The sequence below is a fragment of the Mastigoproctus giganteus genome, chromosome 9 (assembly GCF_048544385.1).
Source record: "Mastigoproctus giganteus isolate SK-2022 chromosome 9, ASM4854438v1, whole genome shotgun sequence".
In the NCBI taxonomy this organism is placed as follows: Eukaryota; Metazoa; Arthropoda; class Arachnida; order Uropygi; family Thelyphonidae; genus Mastigoproctus; species Mastigoproctus giganteus.
In genome coordinates this window covers 138,408,485-138,432,962 of record NC_143583.1, presented here as the reverse complement: position 1 = coordinate 138,432,962, position 24,478 = coordinate 138,408,485, and the positions used below count along the sequence as shown (strand labels likewise).

At 34.9% G+C, this 24,478-nt stretch overlaps 1 protein-coding gene across 4 annotated transcripts in view; it reads right to left on the bottom strand.

Moving 5' to 3' along the window:
* Positions 1-24,478, bottom strand: part of LOC150080768 (plexin-A2-like) — a 1,384,718-nt gene that overhangs the window by 527,641 nt on the left and 832,599 nt on the right. For all 4 annotated transcript variants that reach the window (XM_090381170.1, XM_090381171.1, XM_090381172.1 and 1 more), the window contains one exon: positions 11,546-11,674. In XM_090381170.1, the coding sequence (XP_090237296.1) occupies positions 11,546-11,674 (129 nt within the window). The remainder of the gene's footprint in view (positions 1-11,545; positions 11,675-24,478) is intronic.

The window sequence follows — 24,478 nt, the reverse complement described above, 5'->3', positions numbered from 1 at the left end:
CAAATCTTAGCATGCACTAATATATTTTTATACGAACATAATCATATCAAGATTATCTGGGCAAATTTATAATAATCAAGTAGTGTACTGTATTATGGTTTATTTATAAACCATATTATAATAATCCGAAGTGTACTGTATTATGGTTTATTCTATGTGATACTTATGCAACTGACGAATTACGCACGGTTTCAACAGTAATATTCAGCTAGTGATCTACCCAAGGTTTTCAGGTGTGGATGACTTCTAAACACTGGTGTCATTTCTAATAAGCCAAAAAATACCCTAAGTTGATAATAAACAGATACATACATTATGCATATACGACAGTTTAATCGTTGGCACTATTATACGCTGTCAGAATTCTGAACCAGGAAAAGTTGGAATCATAGTCATTTAACAGTAGCTGTCGGAAATGAAAGGATTTAATTGAAAGGCAGGCATATCATGTTTTCCAACTTCCACTCTGCTTCATTATAGCTTATTTCAGTTTTTTTTTTTTTTTTTTTTTTTTTCAAATACAGTATTCAGGAATCTTAAGCGTGTTTTTAAACTCCAAAGGAAATAAATATCCGTATTAACAAACGCAAAAATTTGTGCAAAGAAGCTATGCTTATACAGCATAAAATAAAAATGTCAACCTGTCCAACCCTTTCTGAATTTTACATAAGTCCTTGGTCACCACAACATCAGGTGGTAATTCTTTCCAACAGTGAATGGCCTTTGGCTAAAAGGGAAAAAACTAAGACCAACTGCAAAAACAATAAAAAATATAATATATGAAAAAATCAAAAGAAACCAGAATGACGCTTAGGATACAAATGACTGCTTGATGGGTAGGTACATATTGATGAGTGCCTCATCTGACCTCCAAAGAATAGATTACCGTGATCTAATCTGAAAACGATGTTAGTCAAGTGGTATTAATCAAGGTCTTCTCCAAATTAGATACATAAGATGTCCTGCAAATAGTAGTATATGGAGGTGTTTTTGGGTTTCATGCACACCGGCGATCTAGGTTATATTGATCCATAACGTGTGTGTGTTTACGTGCCGATTTGTATGCTGTGCGGGCTGAAAAATTCGGTAAAACTCAGGGGGGGGACCCTATCCTCCTCCGAGATCGGCTAAGTACAGCCTCTACTGAAGGACTTTAGAAATTCTTCCAGTAACAGACAGGAACGGAACGCAAGCCTCTCCAACGAGTGGCAAATGATTATACAAGCATAGTGTCATGGAGATATATGATGTGGAAAAGCATACAAAGAGACTATTTTACAAGCTGGTGAACAATTTTAATATCTCGACTTCGAACATTAACAAATGATTTTCGTAAAATACCAGTAACCCTCGTTATAGGATACTGCAACCCACGAGGCATCAGCATATATTGTTTCTAAATATTAGATAATTAAGTAGTTTCATCTGAAAACGAAAACGCTACTATCCACTTCTTTCTCCCCATCAGCATAGAAATAAATTTTTTCAGTGCTCTTTATGCAATATTATAACACTTTTTTTTTGTTTAAGTTTTAGTTTGAATTTATATACATTTCCTACTGTTTACAAATAAATTGACTAATATTTTGTTTACTGTCACAAGTGTTCAACTTTTTCTCAAGCTTAGCAGCCATTTGCAAATTGGTGTTATCTACGGTAACGATGCCCGCAGAAGAAATTTACTGATTAATTATAAGCATCAGGCATTACTTCGTTAATAGATTTAAAACTCTAAATATTAAATAATTTTAAACACTTAATAAGTCAAGTGGCTGCAGGAACATCCTTTATGAAATCAGGATTAATATGGGCAAGTGCTAGCAAGAATGACATTGCAAGGCGAGACGCTTCCTTTAGCGGTGCTATTGCAAGCGGCGTTCATAAATAGTGAATTGGCGAATTTCACAAGACCTCAACTCTTGATGGGCTGGACATTCCAGGTGGGATACTTTGCTGTCGCCCTCAAGAATAGTGTTTCCCCACCCGTGCTTTTTCCCGGGCCTTAACACTACGTATCTACTAACGGGTCATGGTCCGTTTAAGGAAAAACTAAACAAACCAGAATCAAAGAAGAAAATTCAACAGTACAGAAAAATGCACCATTAATGCCTAAAAGTCTAATCAAAGTTGCTCACAGGAAAAGGAGAAAACAACTATCTTGAGGAAAACTACCCCAGACAAGACAAATTCTCGTCACATTGACGAAATTCCTGAAAGAGATCAACACTGAAGCATCCGAGAGTTAGAGTAGAGCGCCGTCTGGCTCTCAGGTCCTGCACCTGCAGGATCCTCTTTAAACCCCATTTCCTCGCAGGGGGAGAACCCTCTTTTCCCCTTGCCACCCTTCTTTCCCTCTGGTGGGGCATGGGCATGCTCCACTGAAAAACGGAGGGTCATCTTCTCTATCGACCCCTTTGCTTCCTATTTCCACCCCAGTCTTCTGCCTCCCCACCTAAAACTGTCATCTTATATAGCGATCAGCCCAACATCAAAATTTAAGACGCACTAAAATTTATGCCCGACCTTTTAGGCCTTACAGACTTTCAGTGTAAACTCCAAATGATGTTTAAAAGAACCTTAACTAACTAAACTACGCTCGCGACTTCTCTAATGTATTTTATATATATATATATATATATATATATTTATTTATTTTTTTTTCGTCCTAGCCACTGAAATCCCAGGAAAGTAAGTGGCAGGACCCGCCAGAGTAAAATAGCCTCATTGGGTACACCCGGCCAGCCTCCCCGTGGCAGGGTGTGGAAACGTCAGGTCCCACTAGGGGCCTGGCGGCTAATAGGCCGGATGAACAAAGGGCACAACACGCCACATAGCTCATGAACCATATATATTTTTTAAAAAAATCTCAGGCTTGCCCGAAACATAGAAAATACACGGAGATGGGGGAAACCCCAGGAGCCGTTAGACCAACAACACACCTTACCCAAGTGTCTCGTGGGATCTGGCAAACATAAGAACACCAAGCATGGGATGAATAGGTGGGCCATCCACTAAGCGAGCTTTCACTCCTACTACCTTCATTCGGGGTAGGATGTCAACTTGCTGGCCTAGCACGCCAGGTGGGGTGAAATACCGAAGGTGTATCCCCTAATGTGAGACCTTCAACAGGGAGACTTACCTCACGCTAATCCTCTTGGGGTAGGATTTATGGCCTGGGAAACCCCAGGCGGGAAATTTCATCCCCCCACGACTTTCCACAATTGAGCGTCTGACCCTTTGATGGAGATAACCTTTCAGAGAAAAGCTTAGATTCTCCAGTATGATGTTGCCTCAGAAGACCTCCCTGGAAGAGGATCTAGTTTTCATACTTGAGCAATTTCATTCTCTCACTTCCTTCTCTATCACTCTGCTAGAGGGCACCTCACCAAATATAGGTTTTCCTAGTTCCTCTCAATAACCAAGTGACCAGATGAACAACACAAAAAACAAACCAACACATAAGTACAACTCACGGCACCCAGCACAACTCAACATTCATCTGGGTTTGAAGTCTTGCATCTTCACAGTGCCACTTAGTGGGGTAAGCCACTGGCAGCACCTGACAAACACACTATGTCCACTATTTCCGTTTCCTGTCGCTGATTGTGTTAAAATCAATCTCATAGACCTATAGAGCACATTTTTGTTGCAGATGCCACGGTAAAAACTGCGGTCGACAGACGAGTTGCACTTCAATTTAAACCGAAGTAATAATGAAATTAAAAGAATAAGTATTTGCATTTCACACAGTATGGTTGGGTATATTCCGACAGTGGGTAATACCGCCAATGTTTTCAATTTTATTTAATTTTTCCGGTTTGGCAAAGTAAAACTAAAAAAAAAAAATAATAATAAAAAAAAATGTAATATACAAAAAATAATCCCAGTATCTCCTACTTTGATGTCTGGGATTGCGCTCGCTCTCTCCTCCTTGGAGTTGACTAATTAAGTTCGTAACTATAAGAATAACTAAATTCCAGGAATTTCTAATGCAGTGCATCGTCCTTCAAAGCAGTTTTTTTCAGCATGTATGGAAGTGCACTGAAGTTCGGAAAATACGCTCCTATGCAAGGCGGAAAATAAAAATATATCCATAAAGCAACTCCATCACCGCCGAGTGGTCAACATGAGTGTACATTTTGTATTCATTCTCTCTCTCTCTCTCTCTCTCTCTCTCTCTCTCTCTCTCTCTCTCTCTCTCTCTTGTACATTTGTGAACTACTCTGACCATATGCGGCCGTACGTAAACGGAAACAGAATATTTAATTCATATCAATGCTTCCATTAATCGAAAGAAAAATTATATCTTGAAAATTCGAAAAGAGATTCGGCTGCGCTGATACAAGTCGATTTCTAACATACATTTTACTTTGCTCGGGCTAGTCGAATCTTTGTAACAAAAGTTTCCAATTGCATGAAATTCTGTTAAAACGAGTGTAAAAAAGTAGTGTGGAGCAGCAAAGTATGCGTTCAAAAGAACGGCAGAAATGTGATATTTGACAGCTTTGCTGAAGTGAGTTGCATTTTCTGAAATAATTCATTTCTCAATTCCTGGCAATGCAGCTGCCCTGCAGAGCTTCCGTGCATACAATAAAGCTGCCACTACTGCCAACTAAAGCAACAGTTACCGACAACAGACTAGGCAGTGGCGTCTAGGGAATCAAGCGGTGTGTCTGGGCAGCTGCCTTGGGGCCTTGACAAACACAGCGGGAGGAGGAGTGATAGCATCAGACTGGAAGGTGACAAGGCAGGTTGCCATGTTTCTCATACTGACTGGATCGCTGCCATGTTATTTGCGCGTACAGTTCTCATTCGAAGCACACGAAAGGGAGAGTTTTAATCTGTTCATGACTCGAGATGAGTTTTTATTTTTTGTCATCAGGTTTCACTAAATACTCAACTCCTGACAGCCGATTATGTTTCGAAGACTTTCACGTAATATCTACGAGACAAAAAAAAAATAAATAACACAGTGTGAGACAAAAAAAAAAAAAGAAGGAAGTCAGTGTATTTCAAACTGTATTTCTGCTTTATTTTTATGCATATAGAAAAATAAAGTGCCAAGAACAAAACCGATAGTTAAAATATGGAACGATTTGACTAATAAGGAGTTTGTTAATAAACTGCTCATTTGTAGACAGTAAAAAAAAAACCGGAAAGAAAAGAAATTATACAGGAGAGAGAGGAATAATTATTACAATAAGTAATGGTATTATAAAAATAAACAAGAGACTGAGCAACGAAAGTGAAGCAACTTTTCTGAAGATAATGAGCAGAACTGCAAAATTCCTGTCACACTGCATGTACCACAATAATTGGGGAATAAAAAAAAAAAAAAAAAAGTTTCCTTTTCCCAAGAAAATATTTATGTACCACAGTTAGTAAATGTTAGAGTTCAACGTTTACAGCACTACTCAAAAATTCCAGGCTGCACTTGTTCCATAAAAAGTTACTCGTGAAATTATGCAAATATTATGCGTATCATAATGCAAATACCAGAAAATTATGCATCTGTCAAAACGTTTTTGGCACCTATCAACGTTTTTCCATTTCAATTCCGCAATTCACACGGAAATTTCAGCAGGAGGCTGCGGCAGGATGACTGAGCCATGCTACAAGACCTATCCCTTCTCCCCAGCCCAAAGCCAAAATTAAAATTCTTCATATAAGCCATCAACTAAGAGTGCGGCACTGTAGACTTCATCAGGTTGTAAATAGCAATTGCAAACAAATCCTATGCCTCGAACTAAATAACAAATATTACGTGTTTATTATTCATTGCTACTAATAAATAGTGTGCATGCATGCCATGTTTTGGAGAATACAAATTCTCGGCAACTGACCGTAAAGAGAAATTTTCTCTACCAGAGAAATTCTAAAATTTAAGTAGATAAAGCATTTACACATTTGCAGGACTCTACAAGTTACAGGGGATCGGGAAAACAAAATGTTAACCAAGTTTTTCTTCTAAATTATCTTTCTCGGTCGTATCTACGTTGAGAAGAACAACGGTTTCCTGAGTGCTATTCAAGATTCAATTTTTATGTTCCATACAGGCTCTACAGCGGTCTCTCTGAAAAGATATCGTTTCTATTAAAAACAATATCCGGTGGATTTCTTCGCTATATTTTATTTATAGGATAGTCTAAGTTCACCATTATAAGGTAAGCATAAGTTCTCTGTAAAAATCAAGAAATATAACATGTGAAGTACAAGCAAGAATTTATACTCATACAAATAAAGGTGATTGACACGTCTGAAAAAAAATTATGAAGAATATAAAGGGAATGGCACATCGTTCCTTTTAAATGTGATGAAATTAATGTTAAAATCAACTGATGTTGGCTACTAATTTAAAGTCAAAGCAATATGATCAAAATGATAACATCTAGTTATGCGCGTGTGTTTGTTCAGATGGCACAGAAGTTGGAAGAAACATTTTTCAAACTTAAGTTCAGGCAGTTTTCTTGTCCATATTTTAACCCATTAAAATATAGGTATTTTAATAATTTAACAACTATTAAAATAGTCGTATTACAAAGTACTACGACTTAAAACTCATTATAAGCATATTTTAATCAACTATTAGTAAAATAATAAGAGGAGTTTACCTCAATATAGTGCGTAGAACACTTCCGTATGATACCCTCCAGAAATTAAAACGGGAAAAACGATTGTTTTAAATTTATTTGAATTGTGTTAAATTGATTATTTAATTATTTATATTTTACTCTAATGTACCAGTAAGTTATCGATTTTTTCGTTTTAATTTCTGGAGGGTATCATACGGAAGTGTTCTACGCACTATATTGAGGTAAACTCCTCTTAATATTTTACTAATATTATTATCAATGTAGAACATATTGAGTAGTACAGCTCTGATTCATACTATCTATATAATCAACTATTGAAAACAAGAACTCGTATATTGCCCAAAATTTTTTTTGGATAAATTAAATTTTACCACACGCTCTATATGCTTATAAACCTTAAAAATATTATTAGAAATAACTAATGAACTGCGCGACCATCTTAAAACCATGTTACAGAGTATCTTTTTCTTTAAAGTTTTGCTTTTAGAAATTCAACTGTAATGTATTTCTTTTTTAAATGGATCTTTACACAGCAAGGTTTTGTAAAAATATTTTAAGTTCTCCAGAAATCTCTGATGAATCTAAGCAGCATCATTGCATAGCCAGGCAAAATACATATTTCATACACCCTATTTCTACCAGACGATTTATTAACTTCAGCAGAATTCAATTTTCAAAAGAAACTGAATTACGAATGCTTCTGTTTCATTTTTGCAACACTCTGGTTTGCATAAAAAAAAAGAACAGAAAAAGAAAATGAATTACAGCAAGTAAATACAACGAATAAAGGAAAATAATTAAAAATAAAGGAGGAATAACACGGAGGTTAAGGGAATGGCAGGATCTTCTGGTTATATCTTTTAACTTAACTTCAAGTATCATCCCTTCACACTACCATTATTTCAGTTCTCATTTTATTATATATATATATATATATATATATATATATATATATATATATATATATATATATATATATATATATATATATAGAGAGAGAGAGAGAGAGAGAGAGAGAGAGAGAATACACATTTAAAGAATAGTAAGTTGAGTAAACAATTTTTAATATAAATGGATCTTTTTAAGGCGCAGTGAGTTAAGTAAAAATTAATGTAATATGAGGATAAATGAATTGCAACTAACACAGCAAAGATAGAAAGAATATGTAAATAAATAAATACAGTAATCATAAACCAAGGTAAGTATTATCTTATCAAGAATCTACAATATGACCATGGCTTATGCAAGCACACGACATTTCGATTAGCCACACAATTTAGTGCAAATTCGGCCAATTTTTTTTACTGAATTACTTCATTTTAAATTTGGTAACTTTTTCTATTTTAAATTTTGTACATTTAAACTGAATAGCAGCAGCTTTGATACTTGGTAAATGGTGCAGTGCACTGCACTGAAAGAAACTGTTATTATAAACTACATTGGAATACTATAATGTACTTACTGTATCCGGACACAGCCCACGTGTATGGAGAAAAAGAACGTGTAAGCTGTGTAAATTACCTATGATGAATATTAATTAGTGACCCTCGTTTTTATGCTAATGCTACTGATTAAATTTACCCTCTTAAATTTTTTCGACCCGTGGGTAGTCAGGAGATGCGCCGTTTTAATATATACAAATAAACTTAAAGTATGTGCGTAAAGCATAGCACTACGAATTAGAAATTCACTAATGAACGTTCAGTGTAGATACACAATATTTTGTTCGTAGTGAACTCACAAGTAGTTGAAGTGGCATCGATTTAATTGTATCTCATAGCGTGACTACTTCAACAACGAGTTGCCATGGTACTGCACTACTTCGAATAAGTAATGCTTCACTAATAGAGTACGCTATTGTTAATTATTATAGACAGATACCACCAATAAATAACGATAGTATTCTCTATTAGTGAAGCGTTACTTATTCGAGGTAGTGCAATACCATGGAAACTCGTTGTGAAGGTAATAACAAAATGAGATACAATAAAATAGATGCCACTTCAACTACTTTGAGGTGGGCGTTTTCAATTCATGCTACCGAAAATAACAATACAGATGGCTTAGTGCCAGGTTGTTATATGCACTACATTAAGTGGTATAATTACAGTTTCTGATGTGCAATGCATGGTTATGTTGCTTTTTTTTTTTTTTTTAGATATAAAAATAAATAAATTATTTATTTTGTCTAGGCTGCTTTTCATGTAGAATTTGAGGAAATTAGGAGGAATATTGTTTCTAACCAAGTTTTGATATAGTTTAAGTGCCTATATTAATATTATTATTAGCTATATGGTGCAAGGAAGCCTGAGGCTTTTGTTGCACCAGTTAAAAAAAAAATAATAATCCTCTGGTTACTACAAATAACTACGAAATATTAGAATCCCACTGACAGAGGTGTGCAATTTGGAATGTAAATGCATTTTTTACGATATAGATTTGCCGTAACTTTTTCAGTGTAATCTCTAAATCTAAGATTAAGATGTCGGTATTGCCGCTAGCTTTCTTTAGTGTGAGTTCTTCAGGGTAGAATTCCTTTTGCATTTTTCAAAATAACAGTTTAAAACAAGGAATCAAAACGCGGTTAATTTTATGTGGTTTTTTTTTTTTTTTTTTTTTGGAACTGTGATTCCAAGTAGCGTAAGAATAAGTCTTGCGATATCAGATTCTTGCGCCCATTGGTATTCCTTTAGTTTGATAATTGTTAAAAAACACATAATTCGCATAACGTTCCAAATTTTATAATCGATCTCTGTAATGTTTCCGTACTGATGTATAGTGCATATAACAGATCTTTCAGTCTAGAAGTGGGATTGAGGTAAACAGATTTTGAAAATCAAAAAGGTTTTTGCTCTATAGATTTCATTATTAGCATTTATGTATTCGAGTACTGCTTTGTTACTGTTTACAATCCATGAGTTTTCTGTATTTCCTAAAATATTATTAAGGATCGATGCAAATTTTTTGCTTGGACTGTAACAGCCACTATTTTTACTATCAGGAATAAATTTAAATCCTGTTTGGTTGTTTGGAATTCATTTACCCTCATATTATTACATTAATTTTTACTTAACTCACTGCGCATTATGAAAAATGCCACTGTTGTTAAAATTTACTTAACTTCACACTTCGATCAGCCTAGCGCTGATCGAAGTGTGGGTCCTATACGTTCTATGCATTCGTCATACAGTATTTTCATAACTGTTCCACGTGTTAGCCATACTTTTATTTTTTCCCAGTAAAAAATTTCGCAGCTCTCGTCCACCTTACCCCACCGTTCTTTATCGTGGGTTAAGATGGGCAAAGGTGGCAGGTGCAATGGTATCTCACTGTACAGAAACTAACTATTCACCCTCATCAACCAATAAATTCTAAAAAAAAAAAAATTACTACAACAGCTAAAGAATTTATACATATATATATAAATACCGGTCTATCCGATTAGTTATTCTTACTACCTTCGCTCTCCCACAATTCATATCACTTTTCGTTACGCTTAAGACTTTGAGAGTTGAGCTCTGCTAAGTGATCAGACTGCTGCCAACCAATCGATAGGTGATGCACCAACATTCACAAGCACTGTATCAGCGGGCACCTTGGAAACACTGAACCAAGCCACCCATTCACTACCTGCTATTCTACTAACTCGACAGGAAACGGGGGGGGGGGGTGTAAAAAGAATAGCTGTCTAATCAACCCATTGTTTCCGCAAGCACCGTGGTGGAGGTTAATTAGGAATGTTTGTTCTCCGAAGGCCCTGAACTAGCCAAACAGTGCACTGAGGTAATTCTGGGCATAAGTCCATCTCAAGCATAGTCTGACAATCCAACTGGGAGACAACACTGAACGTTGTTCGCTTCACTGTATGAAAATTAAATGATATTTTTATTTGTTACTGTATTTTAAGCAATTAGTTGTGCGTTGACTGACAGAAATGTATAGCAAACGTGCGTGAAATCAGAATAATGCAGCGTGAGGTTTTTGTTGATTTTAACGCAGGCATCCTTAGGGAACCAACATTATGTAACCTTTCTGCCTGAACCTAATTCGAACAGCGCCACATGTTCAAGGTATTTTAAAAAAACGATAGGAGTGTTTAATGAATTTAAACTAATTCATATCTTGACAAAATTAAACCAAAACTTTTAAAATTAGTAATATTTAATATGCCTGGCAAACGTGGTTTGTTCACATAGAATTAAGGTAAAATACAAATAATACTAATTAAACTACGTGAATTCTGTCGTGTACAAAGGGTTAGTTTACTTATAACAAAGGGCCAGTTCGCTAAATCTTTTTCACACAGCGTGATTACTTCACAACTGAAGACATTTCCAGATTCCATACTGAATTCAGTTCTATCATAAGGCCCAATCAAGGAAGAAAGTTAGAACGATTTGCACAGAGGAGAAAACTACTGTATATATAACTGCCATATATGCTATATTCGTTTCTTTCCTGTGCCTACCGGTCCAGCGTTCATTCTTCCTTAATTGGGTCCAATGACTGGATTCAACATAAAATTCAGAAACGCGTTGTGGGGGTTTTACATATTGCAATGAATTTAACAATTGGCATAATAACATTAATAATAACTGACAACATAAATAAGTTCAAGACAGAGTAGTTCACAAGATATTTATCTTGTGAACTACTCTGACCGTGTGATCGTCCCGGAGTATAAACAGAAAAATTATTTATTTATAATAATTAACAGTATTAAAATATATAAGCTAACTGAAGATCTAAGTAAATAAAAACAAAAAAAAAAAGTTAACACTCCTCACCGATACATTTAAATCATCAAGTGAGGAGTCTTCACGTCTTTTTCTTCACTTAGATCTTCAATTACTTGCACCACTTATCAAAAAGAACATAAGAATGGTTTCTTACCATTACAGCAAAATTTTCATTAAAAATATTGCGAATTAAAAAAAAAATTGAGTATTTACCCTTTTTTCAGTCATGACGTAAATATGATCCTTGTGCTCATCAAATAACATATCGGCATTGACCGGACTGCTTTCGTCTATTGTCAGATCGCTGTACTTCGTAGCATTTGTAACCGTCTCTACAACTGCCTGTTAGGAATATTAACAGAAATAAAGTTCATATGAATATAAACACATGATTAAACACAGCATAACAAAAATATGTTCACTAATACTAAAAAAGGGCAATTGGGGGACGTGTTCAAAGGCTTGTTTTGTCTACGGATGACAAAACTATTACCTCACCTCAATATGAGAAGTGATTTTTAACTTTAGTTATGCAAGTAAAAGACAATTAGAGCAGGGGTTCCCAACCCTGTTCTAATTGCGTTTTACTTTCGAGGGTAGCGGTTGTAAGGGATGAGGTTGCATTTTTTTTTTTTTTTTTTTTTTTAATTCCGCTTCAGGCATGGTAGTGGAGCTCAGACATTCAAATATTACTAAGCTTACAAATCGATTTTCCACCTGATTTGTGTTTTTTTTTTTTGCAGAGGTACAAGTTCAACGAAATGCTAACAATACTATTTTCTTAAATTATTATTTTTGTTATAGAACGAAGTTTGAATTTTGAAACGAACTTTTTAATACTGGCATATTTATATATTTTACAAAATGTATCTGTTTAGATCCACTGTTATGTCAAAAAATCCATAAAGTTTCGTAATTTGTCTTGCTTGCAGCTTAATCAATGTACGCATGTATATTTACTTCTTGCCCAAATGAAATCATCCGTTTTATTCCTGGGGATGGGGACAGGGTAGCACAAATTCAATTATCATTTTAGGTCACGGTATCAAAAAGTTTGAGAACCCCTGAATTAGAAAATTAAATTGAAGTACGGACATAATTATGATAGTTACGAAAAATATAAAACCGATCATCGTATTAATAACAGTGCTGAATGATAGAGGATATCGAAAAGTTTTACTTGTCCTTTATATTAATAACGTAGCGCTGCAGCCAGCTCTTTCATTCTGCTTAATTAAACGGCTTTAAGTAGAACAAAACAGCTAGTATTGATCACATCGAGTCTGGATATGATCAATATATCCGCTGTCTCACTGAATATTAAATTAACTAGGGCTCAAAAAGTAGGCCCCAACACAGTGCGAGAATTTACTCATTATAAAAAACAAGGATCCATACAAGACACTTTGTGCTCTGAAGTTGTATATTCTTCAAGGCAGAATTTATGCGCAATGTGCAATGAAATTTATAGATTCAATTTAATGAACAAACTCTGTACAGCCTTCACAAGTCTGGAGTACAAACAAAAATCTAATGTGCTACTAGAGAAAGCAGCATCTCTCACCCCTAAAGATGTATTTCACCACAATTACAAAAATGGAAATTAATCACAAATAAGCATGCGAAATATATTCCATAAGGCGTAATTATTAAACTAAAATGCTGCAAGTTTCCACAATTTACTTACAAAATGCTATTTTCTAACAAAACTTTTCGCAATAAAAAGAGTAATCGTTTCTTATTAACAATCACAACGGACAATACAAGTAAACATATTTGCCTTGCTCCCTGCTGTTTAATTACTTCCTATTATTAGAAATGAAAGTTTGTTTTTGATTGGCAGCGTTTGAAAGACCTTTTATGCTATAACAACCGTACTGCTTAATGCAGCTATTTAGAAAACCGATTCTGATTTTATGCTTGGCTATTTTTCATTTCTGCATTTAATGACATTGATTATGAGATAACTACTTCCCTATAACTTTCTTAACCCGCACTATATCCTATTAGCCTAAGCTCATATTTGTTCGGTAATTAGTAAGAATAAAATAACAAGACAAGAGAAATCAGTAACGACCCCCCCCCCCCCCCCGCACCACTTTCATATGGTGAATGAATATGAATGAAATGTAGCATTAATTAGTTTGACGTGCGCAAAAAATAAAAATCTATTTAGTACGGTTTCTGCATAAGTAAGCACGCCTCTCCTGAAAAGGTTGTACAAAAGAGTGTATGACGAATGAAGTGGGATAAATTAACTACTAACTTAACTCTGCCTCAGTCTTCTCTATGTCATTAACTACAAGGTCGACGTGCAGTTTGAAACTGCTGTGTGATAAGCGACACGTAATGTACCGAAAATATTCACGAATAATAGCATACCCAGCTATATAATCCAGTAATTCGGATTTAACGAAGTATTATTAAAATAATTTAATCATTAAATTCCTTTATATATATTAAGAATATACAAATACTAACCGATTTTCTTACTTTAAAAGTTGTCTTTCATTCGAAATTTAAGCGCACTATGAATTTCTAGCTTAATTTAACAAAATAAAAATTTTTCCTTGTTCATAAAGCGCAGAATATAGCAGCTTACTATAAATAAAACCAGCCTTTTCCAGACAGCAAGCACAAGGATCTCTGATAAGCATAATTCAAATGTGGACTTTCCAAAGAAAAGGGTAAGTTCGACATGAAAAAATAATAAGATCATGTCACCACCAGGAGGAAAGAAAGGGCAAGTTCGACAGGAAAAATAATAAGGTCATGCTACTACCGGGAGGGCACAACTGTTCGTTGTCATAAATTTACTGACAACGATGTTCACATAGTAAAATTTTCTTATTAGAAAAGAGCTATGCATCATTTCTTAAAAGGTAAATTTTTAATTTAAAAAACGGTGCACTGCTTTTAATTAAGCGGTTCAAAGTCTCAGTGGAGTTAATTGATTAAGGTTTAGAATTAGTCTTTCTTTCTTTGAAATGTAGAATAAAGAATAAGCTCCTGATGATAATATGGACTAATTTCTTTTTCCCTTGACAAATTACTCTTTCCTGTTAGCTATAATGGCCACGTTCCTGAACATGATGTTACACTTATATAGCCTTGTTTTGCGTGTCCTCTGGAGTCAATCAGCTTTAATTCTAGTCTCTTAGCAGTTTGAAGGCAACAGTTGAGTTGTTTATAGTGAAACGGCAATTAAGACCATGAAGCATTCAGTGAGGTGTCTGTAAATCGGATACATGTGTTCAAAGAATGATTTGCTTCTTTGCAGGATTGGGGTGGGGAGCTTGTCTGAGATCAGCACACTATAAAAAGCTTGAAGTCCCCAAAACATATTTTCTGAGATTCAAACCCAAACTTTTCCATAAGAGTTGTGGACAGAAATATATGCCTACGTAATTGTTCTCATAAAAAAGACTTGCGTTAGTGACAGGTAATATGACTGGAGATGTAAAGCAATTGAGTGAAGCCTGTATAATTAATATGAAAAGATTAACTAGATATGATTATACTTCATGCGGTAAACACGACGGTGACCTCTCCGGAAAGTAAGACTAATTTATATTACCGCTCTTCCAAAAAAGAGAGAACTTCATATTAAGAATCAGATTCATAATCTGAAATTCTACTGAATGGTAATAATGCGTTTTATTCTACTTCACATTATTTTCAGATTACAGTGTATGCAGCATTTTTTAATGTCTTGCATATCCGACTTGAATGTGTAAGACATTTAAAACTGAAAGAGGAACCCAAATACCGAACTAAGGTGTGAGCGCGTTCTAATACAGAAATAGAATGGGTAAAATTCATATTAAAATTATCCTCATGCTTCTGCGCCTCATTATTAAGGTCTACATATCTTGCTGTGTAGGAAATTTCTTTCTAAATAAATAAAGAAGGCAAAATTAATATTTATAAAAAAAGAATGGGAAAAAAAATTAATTTTAATCCAAATGAATGTCAGAGAAACAGGTCATCACCCACAAGGTATAGATTACTTGTGTGTGGAAACTATATTCATCGCCGAGTCTTAATACTTCCCAGATTGATGGATCACTGAAAATCACGCAGGACTACATAATTCTTTGGAAATTACAAGTAGCGTGAGGATACAAAAAAGTTGTTGAAAGATATGTAATCAGCTTATGTGGGATGAAAATGATAATGATATGAGATTCATAAAACTGAAACCAGACGGCAAAAGGTCAGTACTGAAGCTGAGTGTTCTAAAGAGAATGCAAACAGGTGAAAGCCATTTCTTCCCAGATTGATCCAGCAATCTGGGAAGAATTAAGACTCGGCGATGAATATAGTTTCCACACACAAATAATCTATACCTTGTGGGTGATTACCTGTTTCTCTGACATTCATTTGGATTAAAATAAAATTTTTTCCCATTTTTTTTTTTTTTTTTATAAATATTAATCTATTGTTCTGACCTTATCAACAGCAGGTGTTCTTACCATGAGACTTAAATGCATACAAATACATTAACTGCTTGAATAAACTCCCAACTTTACTCTTGTGGAAGTTTATTTGAATTTAAATAGGAACAGAAGGGACAAACACTTGAAAGATGTGAGTAAATGAAACAAGGAAAAGGTGACGGTGATTACTTTTTTTTTTTTTTTTTTTTTTTTTTGCATCTATGGTTGCTTCCTTGCATCATTTTGTCAAGTGACACTGATGTAATTATATTTCATGCTGTTACGCTTAAACCTTGGTCACAATGATATTGCTCGTTAACAAAAGAATTTGTGCGGGATAATCAAATTATACCTGAGAATTTGTGCATTTGTTGAAGTATGGAGGACTTACAACGGTATATAATGACTTCAGGAGTTCTCCATGCTGAAGCATAAGCGAAATTCAATCGTTTTCTTGTAATTTTCGTGGAAGATCACTGAAAGCACGGTAAAAGAACAAAAATCGGGGGCAGAATAATAAAGTTACAATTAAAAATAAAAATTGATTATTTTGTGATTGTGATTTTGCCGTGGACAAGAGTGCACTTTCCCAAACCCTTTTTAGGAGACCTGACATTTAAAAAAGGGATAATTAATTAATACTAACAACTCATTTCCAGTGAAAAAATTTCGCGTCAGCGTAAATGTGGCTTGACAAATCTAATGTCGTTGCCATTTTGCAAAGATACAGTACACATCTTTTGCTTCGTGTCAGAAACGAAGCACTTCTCTCTCATTGCCGCGTGAACGCAACGAAGAAAATTAAATCAAACCCTGTTGCCAGAGCACATAATGACAAAGGGAACTTATCACATTATCGCTTTCCTAAGCTAATAATTCATCTTAAGAATAAAGGTTTTTTTAAACCAGGTAGGACTGAATTCAGTAATGGGGGCATAAAATGTCTCTTCATGACTCCGGTTCATAAAACTTCTTGATTATTCACCTTTGCTTGAGTATACATTCCTGTAGACGAGCCAGAGAAGTATTTCTATGATGAGAACTGGTCTGGTGTCTAATTACATAAAATGCTGCGAGTATAATAACTTGAAAAAATAAATAAATAAAAGAAAAAATAAACACGGTAGATAGACAGGGATAAAATCTTTTCCTAAGGCGAGAATACTTTTGAAGTGAACCTTCTTTAGGCGCGCTTCAGGCAGTTTCTTGCATTCGTGGATTGACAAAAACGCAACGAAAATGCGACCGCTGCCATAAGTAAACGCATTACAGGCATTCTGAACAGCCAACTATCATACTAGGGTAAATGCCTCGGTTTTTTTGCGATCACCGAAGTTAAGCAGCGTTAGGCTCGGTTTGTAATTGGGAGGATGATCACCTGGGAATACCGGGTGTGGTTTTTTTTTTTTCTTCCCCCTTTTACCTGTGGAAAATATTCTTCCGATTTCCATGAATCATTTATTTTCGTTAATTGGTAAAGTAATAAATTGTAAATCTGTGCTTTATATCTTTAATTTTATAGCCTGTGGATAATATTCCTCCTATTTTCGCTTATTAGAATCGCCATAAATAGACTTAAAATTCAATTGGTAAACGTGATCACAATGACCGGTGCTTGCTACATATTGTATAGTGAACGGTATTTTGTTATGTTATGGAGTGTCCATCGTAAAGTGAACAAGTCGTAAATTTAGGGAGTCCACTGTAGCGAGCGTTGTAACGCGTATAGCGCACGTACACGTGCAATGCGATGCGATGGTAGATTGACAAAAATCGCCAAGAAAATGCGACACAAAATGATTAATCTCCCGCCATTGTGCCACTCATTGCGTCATGCTATTTCTTTTGCTATTCTCCACCGTATTTAATAATAAATCGGTCAACTACTAAGTGCTGGGCACTCAGGATTAAGGGTCCGTGGTCACGAATGGTCGTTAGTGTAGTATCTCAAATATTGAGCTTTATGGTAACTGAAAAAAAAAAAAAAAAAAAAAAAAAAACGTTTCTAGTACCCCAGCTTGGCCTAAAACTGAGGAACTAACGAAAACGTTGTCTATTTGAGTCTTTCCAGTTGTTGTGAATGACAAGGATGGGAGAAGCGACTCCAACTTCTTCCTGGAGAAGCGATTAAAGTCTTGAGGGAGAAGCAACTGACAGATGAGGACCATGAAAGACTCCGCGCAAGCGTCTCCCCACCACCGCCGCCACCTCAACACTGGCTCTCTGAGTACCTCCTTGCCGGAACAACTCCAGCGTTGAAAACTGTTAAAAAATACTCGTCGCAAAATTTATAAAATGACCTTTATAGAATTATAAACTATTTAGCAGCCTTTCTGTCACCAAAAGGAGAGTTATTTCGTACAAAGCAGCGTGCTATCTAAGTGCAATATTTTTTTTTTTTTTTTTTAAATACAAAAAAGTAAGATTTCAATCGGAATAGTTTACCCTTAATAAGCATCGAATAACGCATAGCTTACGTAATTTTTAAATTTTTAGCTCCATTAGTGAGGGGGGAGGAGGAGGGAAATTACTCACATTTTCCTGTCTGGCGATTTTTAATTTTAAAAATTTTAAAATTATATTTTAAACCTACTCGTTGAGCTCTTTCCAACGGTCTATAATAAGCTATCGGTTGTCAACAACATTTTTGTCCTCCCCCATTTCTCAGACAAATTTTTGTCAACAGAGATCAAAATGGCCATATGTTGGCCCACATGATGTACAAATCCATGCAAAATTTAAAGTCAATGGGTTGAGTGGTTCCAGAGATACACAATGCTGTGACAAACGGACGGACGGACAGACAGACAGACAACTGAGTGATATAAGGCTTCTTCGTTAGACTACGGACCCTACAAAACGGGAAAAAAAAATTATAATTCAACATGCCAAAGACTAATAGTAAGCGTTGTAAGGCGTATAGAGCACGTATGCGACCACCGAAAACCACCTCCACAACAAAGGAGACATCTAAGCTATTACGACAGCGGAAGAAATTACAGCGTGCCATGGAGCTGAACAAAGAAGCAGGAGAAGATTCATCCATATCTTCAGAGCCTTACATTTCCCCAGAAATGTTAGAAGTCAATTTGGAAGAAGGAGTCATGAAAGTTGATACTGCAAATGAAAACGATGAAGGATCCTCGAAGCTCAGTCGTAAATGAAAAGCGAATAAGCCAAAACCGATTACCAGAAGTACTCAATCAAATCACTCAATACGCAATGCACAGTTGGAGCAGCAACAGGATTTTAAGAAACACCGAAGCATCCACGCAGAGTTTAGACGTACATTCCTGGATGATTTCTATTCAGTTTGTTCCGTGTGTGATTGGTTTTGGTTCAAGAACGATGTAAAGATTGTAGCAGATCAAGATCTTTTCAAACAGCATTCCAAAAGAGGATGTCAGTCAAATGTCGGCCTGTAACAGCTGTTGTGGCTCTCTCACGAACAAAGTGATTCCGGCTCTTTCGGAGTCAAATGGTTTTAAATATCATCCGATGCCACAGCACTTGCCGAAACTAGATTTGGTAACGGAACGTATCATATCTCCTAGGTTCCCATTCATGCAGATTCGTCGCCTGCGGCATTCATATGGTAAATACAGGGTCCTCAATCAAGTGATAAATGTTCTCCGAAAGAAGTTTCACTTAACTTCCTTTATGCTTGTTCGGAACACACTTTTTATATATATATATATATATATATATATATATATATATAAGGAAATACATTTTGTTTTTAATACAATGCACAGTACTTCCCTTGTATTACTACTATTTCTTGTATGTCACTTAGAGACAGCTAACCCTTGATAATTGTCGAAAAGGTTTTACCCAGCTTCGGGCTTCGCATTGGTTGTCATAGGTACTAGAACTGTTTTTTGGAATCTCACCGTAACAAATTCATGCTCATATTTTCTTATAGTAATGAAATCATTTTGCTGTACAGAAATTTCGTTGTAATGGATATCGATGAAAATTATTTCGAAAAAATCGTTATTTGTATAAATAAACTCTGCTGCACTTTTCTAATATTGATAAATTTCGCCTTCTTTTACTCATATATCGCCTTTAGAATCGATAATAAATTTTAAAAATGACTAAATATGTATACTGCAAAAATAAAAATTTTGTTCAGAGTAAAGAGAAAATGTATTTTTTTATAACAAATAATGGAAATATTTATATTTCTATAAACTTCTAAATATAGAAATGTTTAGATATTTGAGAGCATATTTTATTTATAAGAAATACCACACGTTGAGAAATGCGGTACAGAAAACATTGTTATTATTTGCATATTAATAGCCAATTCGGTTTTTAATGTTTAGCCTTTTTCCTAGCATTAAAATTGAAAAATTAAACTTTAGTACAATCGAAAATGGTTGGATTTTGGATTTGGAAAGTACCGCAGGAGCAATAGACAAAAAAAAAAAAAATAAATAAATAAAATAAATAAATAAAATAAATAAATAAGAAACAGTAATGAGGGCCGTACGTTGTTTCCAGGATTTTTCCAATAAAGTTTTCCTTTGGTTGTAAACAAAACCAGTATAATTTAGCCAAAGGGTAGACTTAAATAATTCTTTGTATTGCTGAGTTTTCACTAAAACTGTTTCTTTCAAAAAACAAAAAAAGTTGCAAATCAATAATAAGGAAACCCGACCGGGATCAAGAAATATTTTCGGAATTCATAATGGGATTTTATTCTATTTATTTTTTGAGCATTTCACACCCAGAGCGGCGAAGGGTTAGCCCAGTGGTTTTCAAACGGGGTGCCGAAACAACATTCCAATTACACGGCACCCCAATTACACGGGGGTGCCGTGTAATTGAGTTTGAGTTACTTAAAGTTACTATTATTATTATTTTTTAATTTGTATATTTATTTCATAATAAAAAGGTGTACGATATCCATTGCACCGTATCTTTTTAATTTTGTGGTGATCTATAACTGATCTTTATTTAGTACCTCTATATAAAGAAAAAAATTATATAGGTATATATATATATATATATATATATATATATATTAAAAGGTCTAAAACCACCGTGTTAGGTATTTCTTTTGGCCTAGGGGTGCCGTGAAAAAATTACTGGGACACTAAGGCGCCATGAACCAAGAGAGTTTGGGAACCTCTCGGTTAGCCGATCATTTTGATTTTTAATTAAAATGGAGGGTGGGAGGCTTTTAGAAAATCATATTTGGTTAAAAAGAGCTCCAAAATTCATGAACCGTGTTTCTTTTCTTTTCTTTTTTTTTTTTTTTTTTTTTGTTAGCGTTTGATTATTTAAGTGTAGCACGTTGCAGAAATATGAAAGCATGCTTCCAAGTTGTTAATAGTAGTTTTTTTCTACATAGCATAAGTTGGTTTTACAACTGTTTTAGGCTTGAGTGGATTTTTTTGACAAGCATAGAAAGATTTTTTTTACCAAATAGTCACATGTTCAAGTACAATTATGATAACACGATGCTTTTACTTAAGCCCTTATAGCCAAAACGTAAGTTAATTTGAAATTAATACTATAAAAATCAAATTGGGCCATAAGTAGGTGCACAAACCAGCTTTTAGAGTCAAACAAGTTAAAAGGTTGTAGAGAAAGTTGAGCCCAATCTTGTTGGAGATGTCACTTTAGGGCACCTTTTTACTAATATAATGAGTAGTCTGCGTAGTAATCAATTTTGTTTTCTTTCTTGCAAGTAGGATACCTGAATGGGTTGCCATAACTGGCAATTCGGTCAGCTATTCCCCTCCCCCCCCCGAGCAAATTCTCTGCTAATTTGAAGGTACAATTAACTTTTTTCCCCCCTTTTCCTCTCCGTTTATACTCCAACTTTACGAGGATGCCAACTATTTTTTTAAATATTATTGCGAAGACTCTGGACACTCGGTTAACGTCGAACCTGTGTAGACGCCATTTGCATGTTAGCTTACTTCATGAATTATCCAAGTTTTTGTATACCCATATGCTATCATAGAAGACAGTAATAAAAATTGTGTGAAGCACATCGTATTTGAATAATTTTACCAGAATATTGTCTGAAAAAAAAAAAAAAAATCGGACACATTAATGATTAAAATTTATTTGCAAACAAACAATGTGTTTGTGAAAATACACATTGGCGGTATGAATGCAATACTAAGATGTTGACGTTGATGACAGAATATTCCCTGAAGGGCGGAGGTAGAACTGTGAATTTGTTAGTTTCGCAGGAATAAACAGATTTAGAAATATGTTACAGAAAAACACCTGTAAACTGTCATCTATTTACTTTTAAACCAGAAGAGAACTCGGTAGATGCTGCCGGGTCGAAAATTAAGGTATCCTTGGAAAAGAACCAGAGAAAGTACCATTTTGGACATATAAAATGCATCCATGTTAACTGCAATGGTTTGGAGCAGGGTGCATCTTTTACACTTTTTAATCACAAAGCCTACATTAAAAATTAAAGTTTCGAAATCAATCTTCACAATTTTTTTTGTAAGTATAATAAAGATGCTGGTTGTAAAATATTATAATCATGTTATTAGAAAAAAAAAAAAAAAACGCGTTAGGGAAATGAAGTAAACCCAAAAATGAAACTAGGAAAAATGAATGAGATTTTTATGGCAAGGGTTTCTCCAGAAAACAGCAGCAGATCAAAGGAGCAATCGGGCGATTGATTCTTCCCAAAACCTAACAAAATGGAACAAACACTTTTTTCTGATATTACGTTGTTGTACGGTAACCATTCCTGATACATGTATATTGTTATAAAAACGATATAAAACTATGAGAAATTCTAGGTAAACTCGAGCTTCATTTTTAATTACTGTCACTTTCACATATCATCTGCCGACCGGGCTAGCCGGGTGGGTAAAGTGCCTTCCTGGCAACCCAAAGGTCGCGGGTTCGAATCCCGCCTCGGGCTTGGATCAGAGTAGAAAATGCAAAACTCTTGGTAGGTGCAATATGGCCACAGAAGCCGATGCGCCAACAACTAACAAAAAAAAAAAAAAAACATATCATCGTTCAACCCCCCCCCCCCACCCCACGTAGAAAAAATAAAGTCTGGATCCGTTTCTTGTCAAAATTATATATTTTTATTTCTATGCACCGTGGTTGACCATTTGCCGACTCCTGTTGTTGAACATGCATAACCTCTACGTTCACTTTGCTCCCTAAAAATCATGACTTTTCGATGATTAATAACGAAAAGGTATATCGCAATTACATAAGAGGTGAACACTGAGAAATCTTCACAAGGGGCATCTTTTTTTGATGATATGGAGAAAAACATCTTATCAGATCAAATAATAAAACTGATGACACATCCAATAACAGCTTTTGTGCAGCATCTGGAACATCATATACAGGATCGAGCAATTTCACTGTTCGATCCTATGTAAGACGAGCATGCCAATGGCTAATAAAGATGAAATTTGCGGTAAAATGTTTATTTTTTTCATTAATGCTTTTTATTGATTTTATCGTCACGAATATGTAACATTTAATAGGCTTTGAAATAATCTGGTATAAATATATTTCAGTTTTGGCGTTATTTGTACATATGACATTTCATCCTTCCTGTTGGAGAAGATACCAGTTAGTAACTTTTATTGCGTTATTCTAATCACATAATTGCAATGCCAGTCAATTATTGACGTTTCATCCCATACAACAGATGGTCACAATACCAACCATAATACTCGTTGTACGATTTTTCTCATTAAAAAAAAAAAAAGGCTGACGGAACATTTTTCCTTAAGTGTGGCACATCCTCCAACCACCCCCTCCCATCATCTTACTTTTTATTAATGGTTGCTAGTTTAAAAATAGTTCGCTAGTATGAATAAAATATTCTAAGCAGGCCATTTAAGACTCCACCGTAGCTGAATGGTCTCGCAAAAGTGAGGCATGTCTGTGTTCGAATTCCCGTGATACAACAAATGCCATCATATTCGTGTAAACTCATCCGATCCAATGAGGTTGCGCCGGAGTATCAACAGAAAATGTACGAGAATGATTTAAGATAAAGGACAATGAAAACCTATTTTAAAATTGTTTTTTTATGAATAAATCAATTCTGTTTGTGTCTTTCAACATAGCAATAGCAATATTTATGATGCCTGCAGGAAATCAGAGGAAATAAGAAGTAGGTACATATCTTTCCACCATGCCTGTTTTGAACCATCGTTAGTTTTTCATTAATATCTAAAAATTCAAACAAATTATATAAAAATTTCTAGATAAAAAGTAAAGTAATCTTTATCAATTTGGAGACAAGAGAAAAAGAAAGATTTAAAAATTAATGGAGACACGAATACTAAGATGCTACCACTCAAGTAGTGTTTGACTGAATATTTTGATAACCAGCCATGTTAGACAGCAAATACAGTATTACAGCACAAAAATAAAAAACTTTAAATAGTACAATGTAAGCCGAAATACCCGAATTCTTAGATGTGAATTTTCAACAGAAGTAGTAGAGAATTGAATTAAGCTTAAAAGATTGAGTCTCTTAAAACTTGGCCGCAGATATCGTCAAGGAACATTTGCAGCAGGAATAAAGAATTTTTTCGTTGGCACTTCATATTAACTAACACTGCAACAAACACGAGTAGCTGGATATTTTAAAGAGCTGTCTAGTTGAAGGGTGCTTTCTTTAAAATGCTATCGTTTGGATAGGAAATATGGTATCGCTAACGCTATAAGAGATTTTATT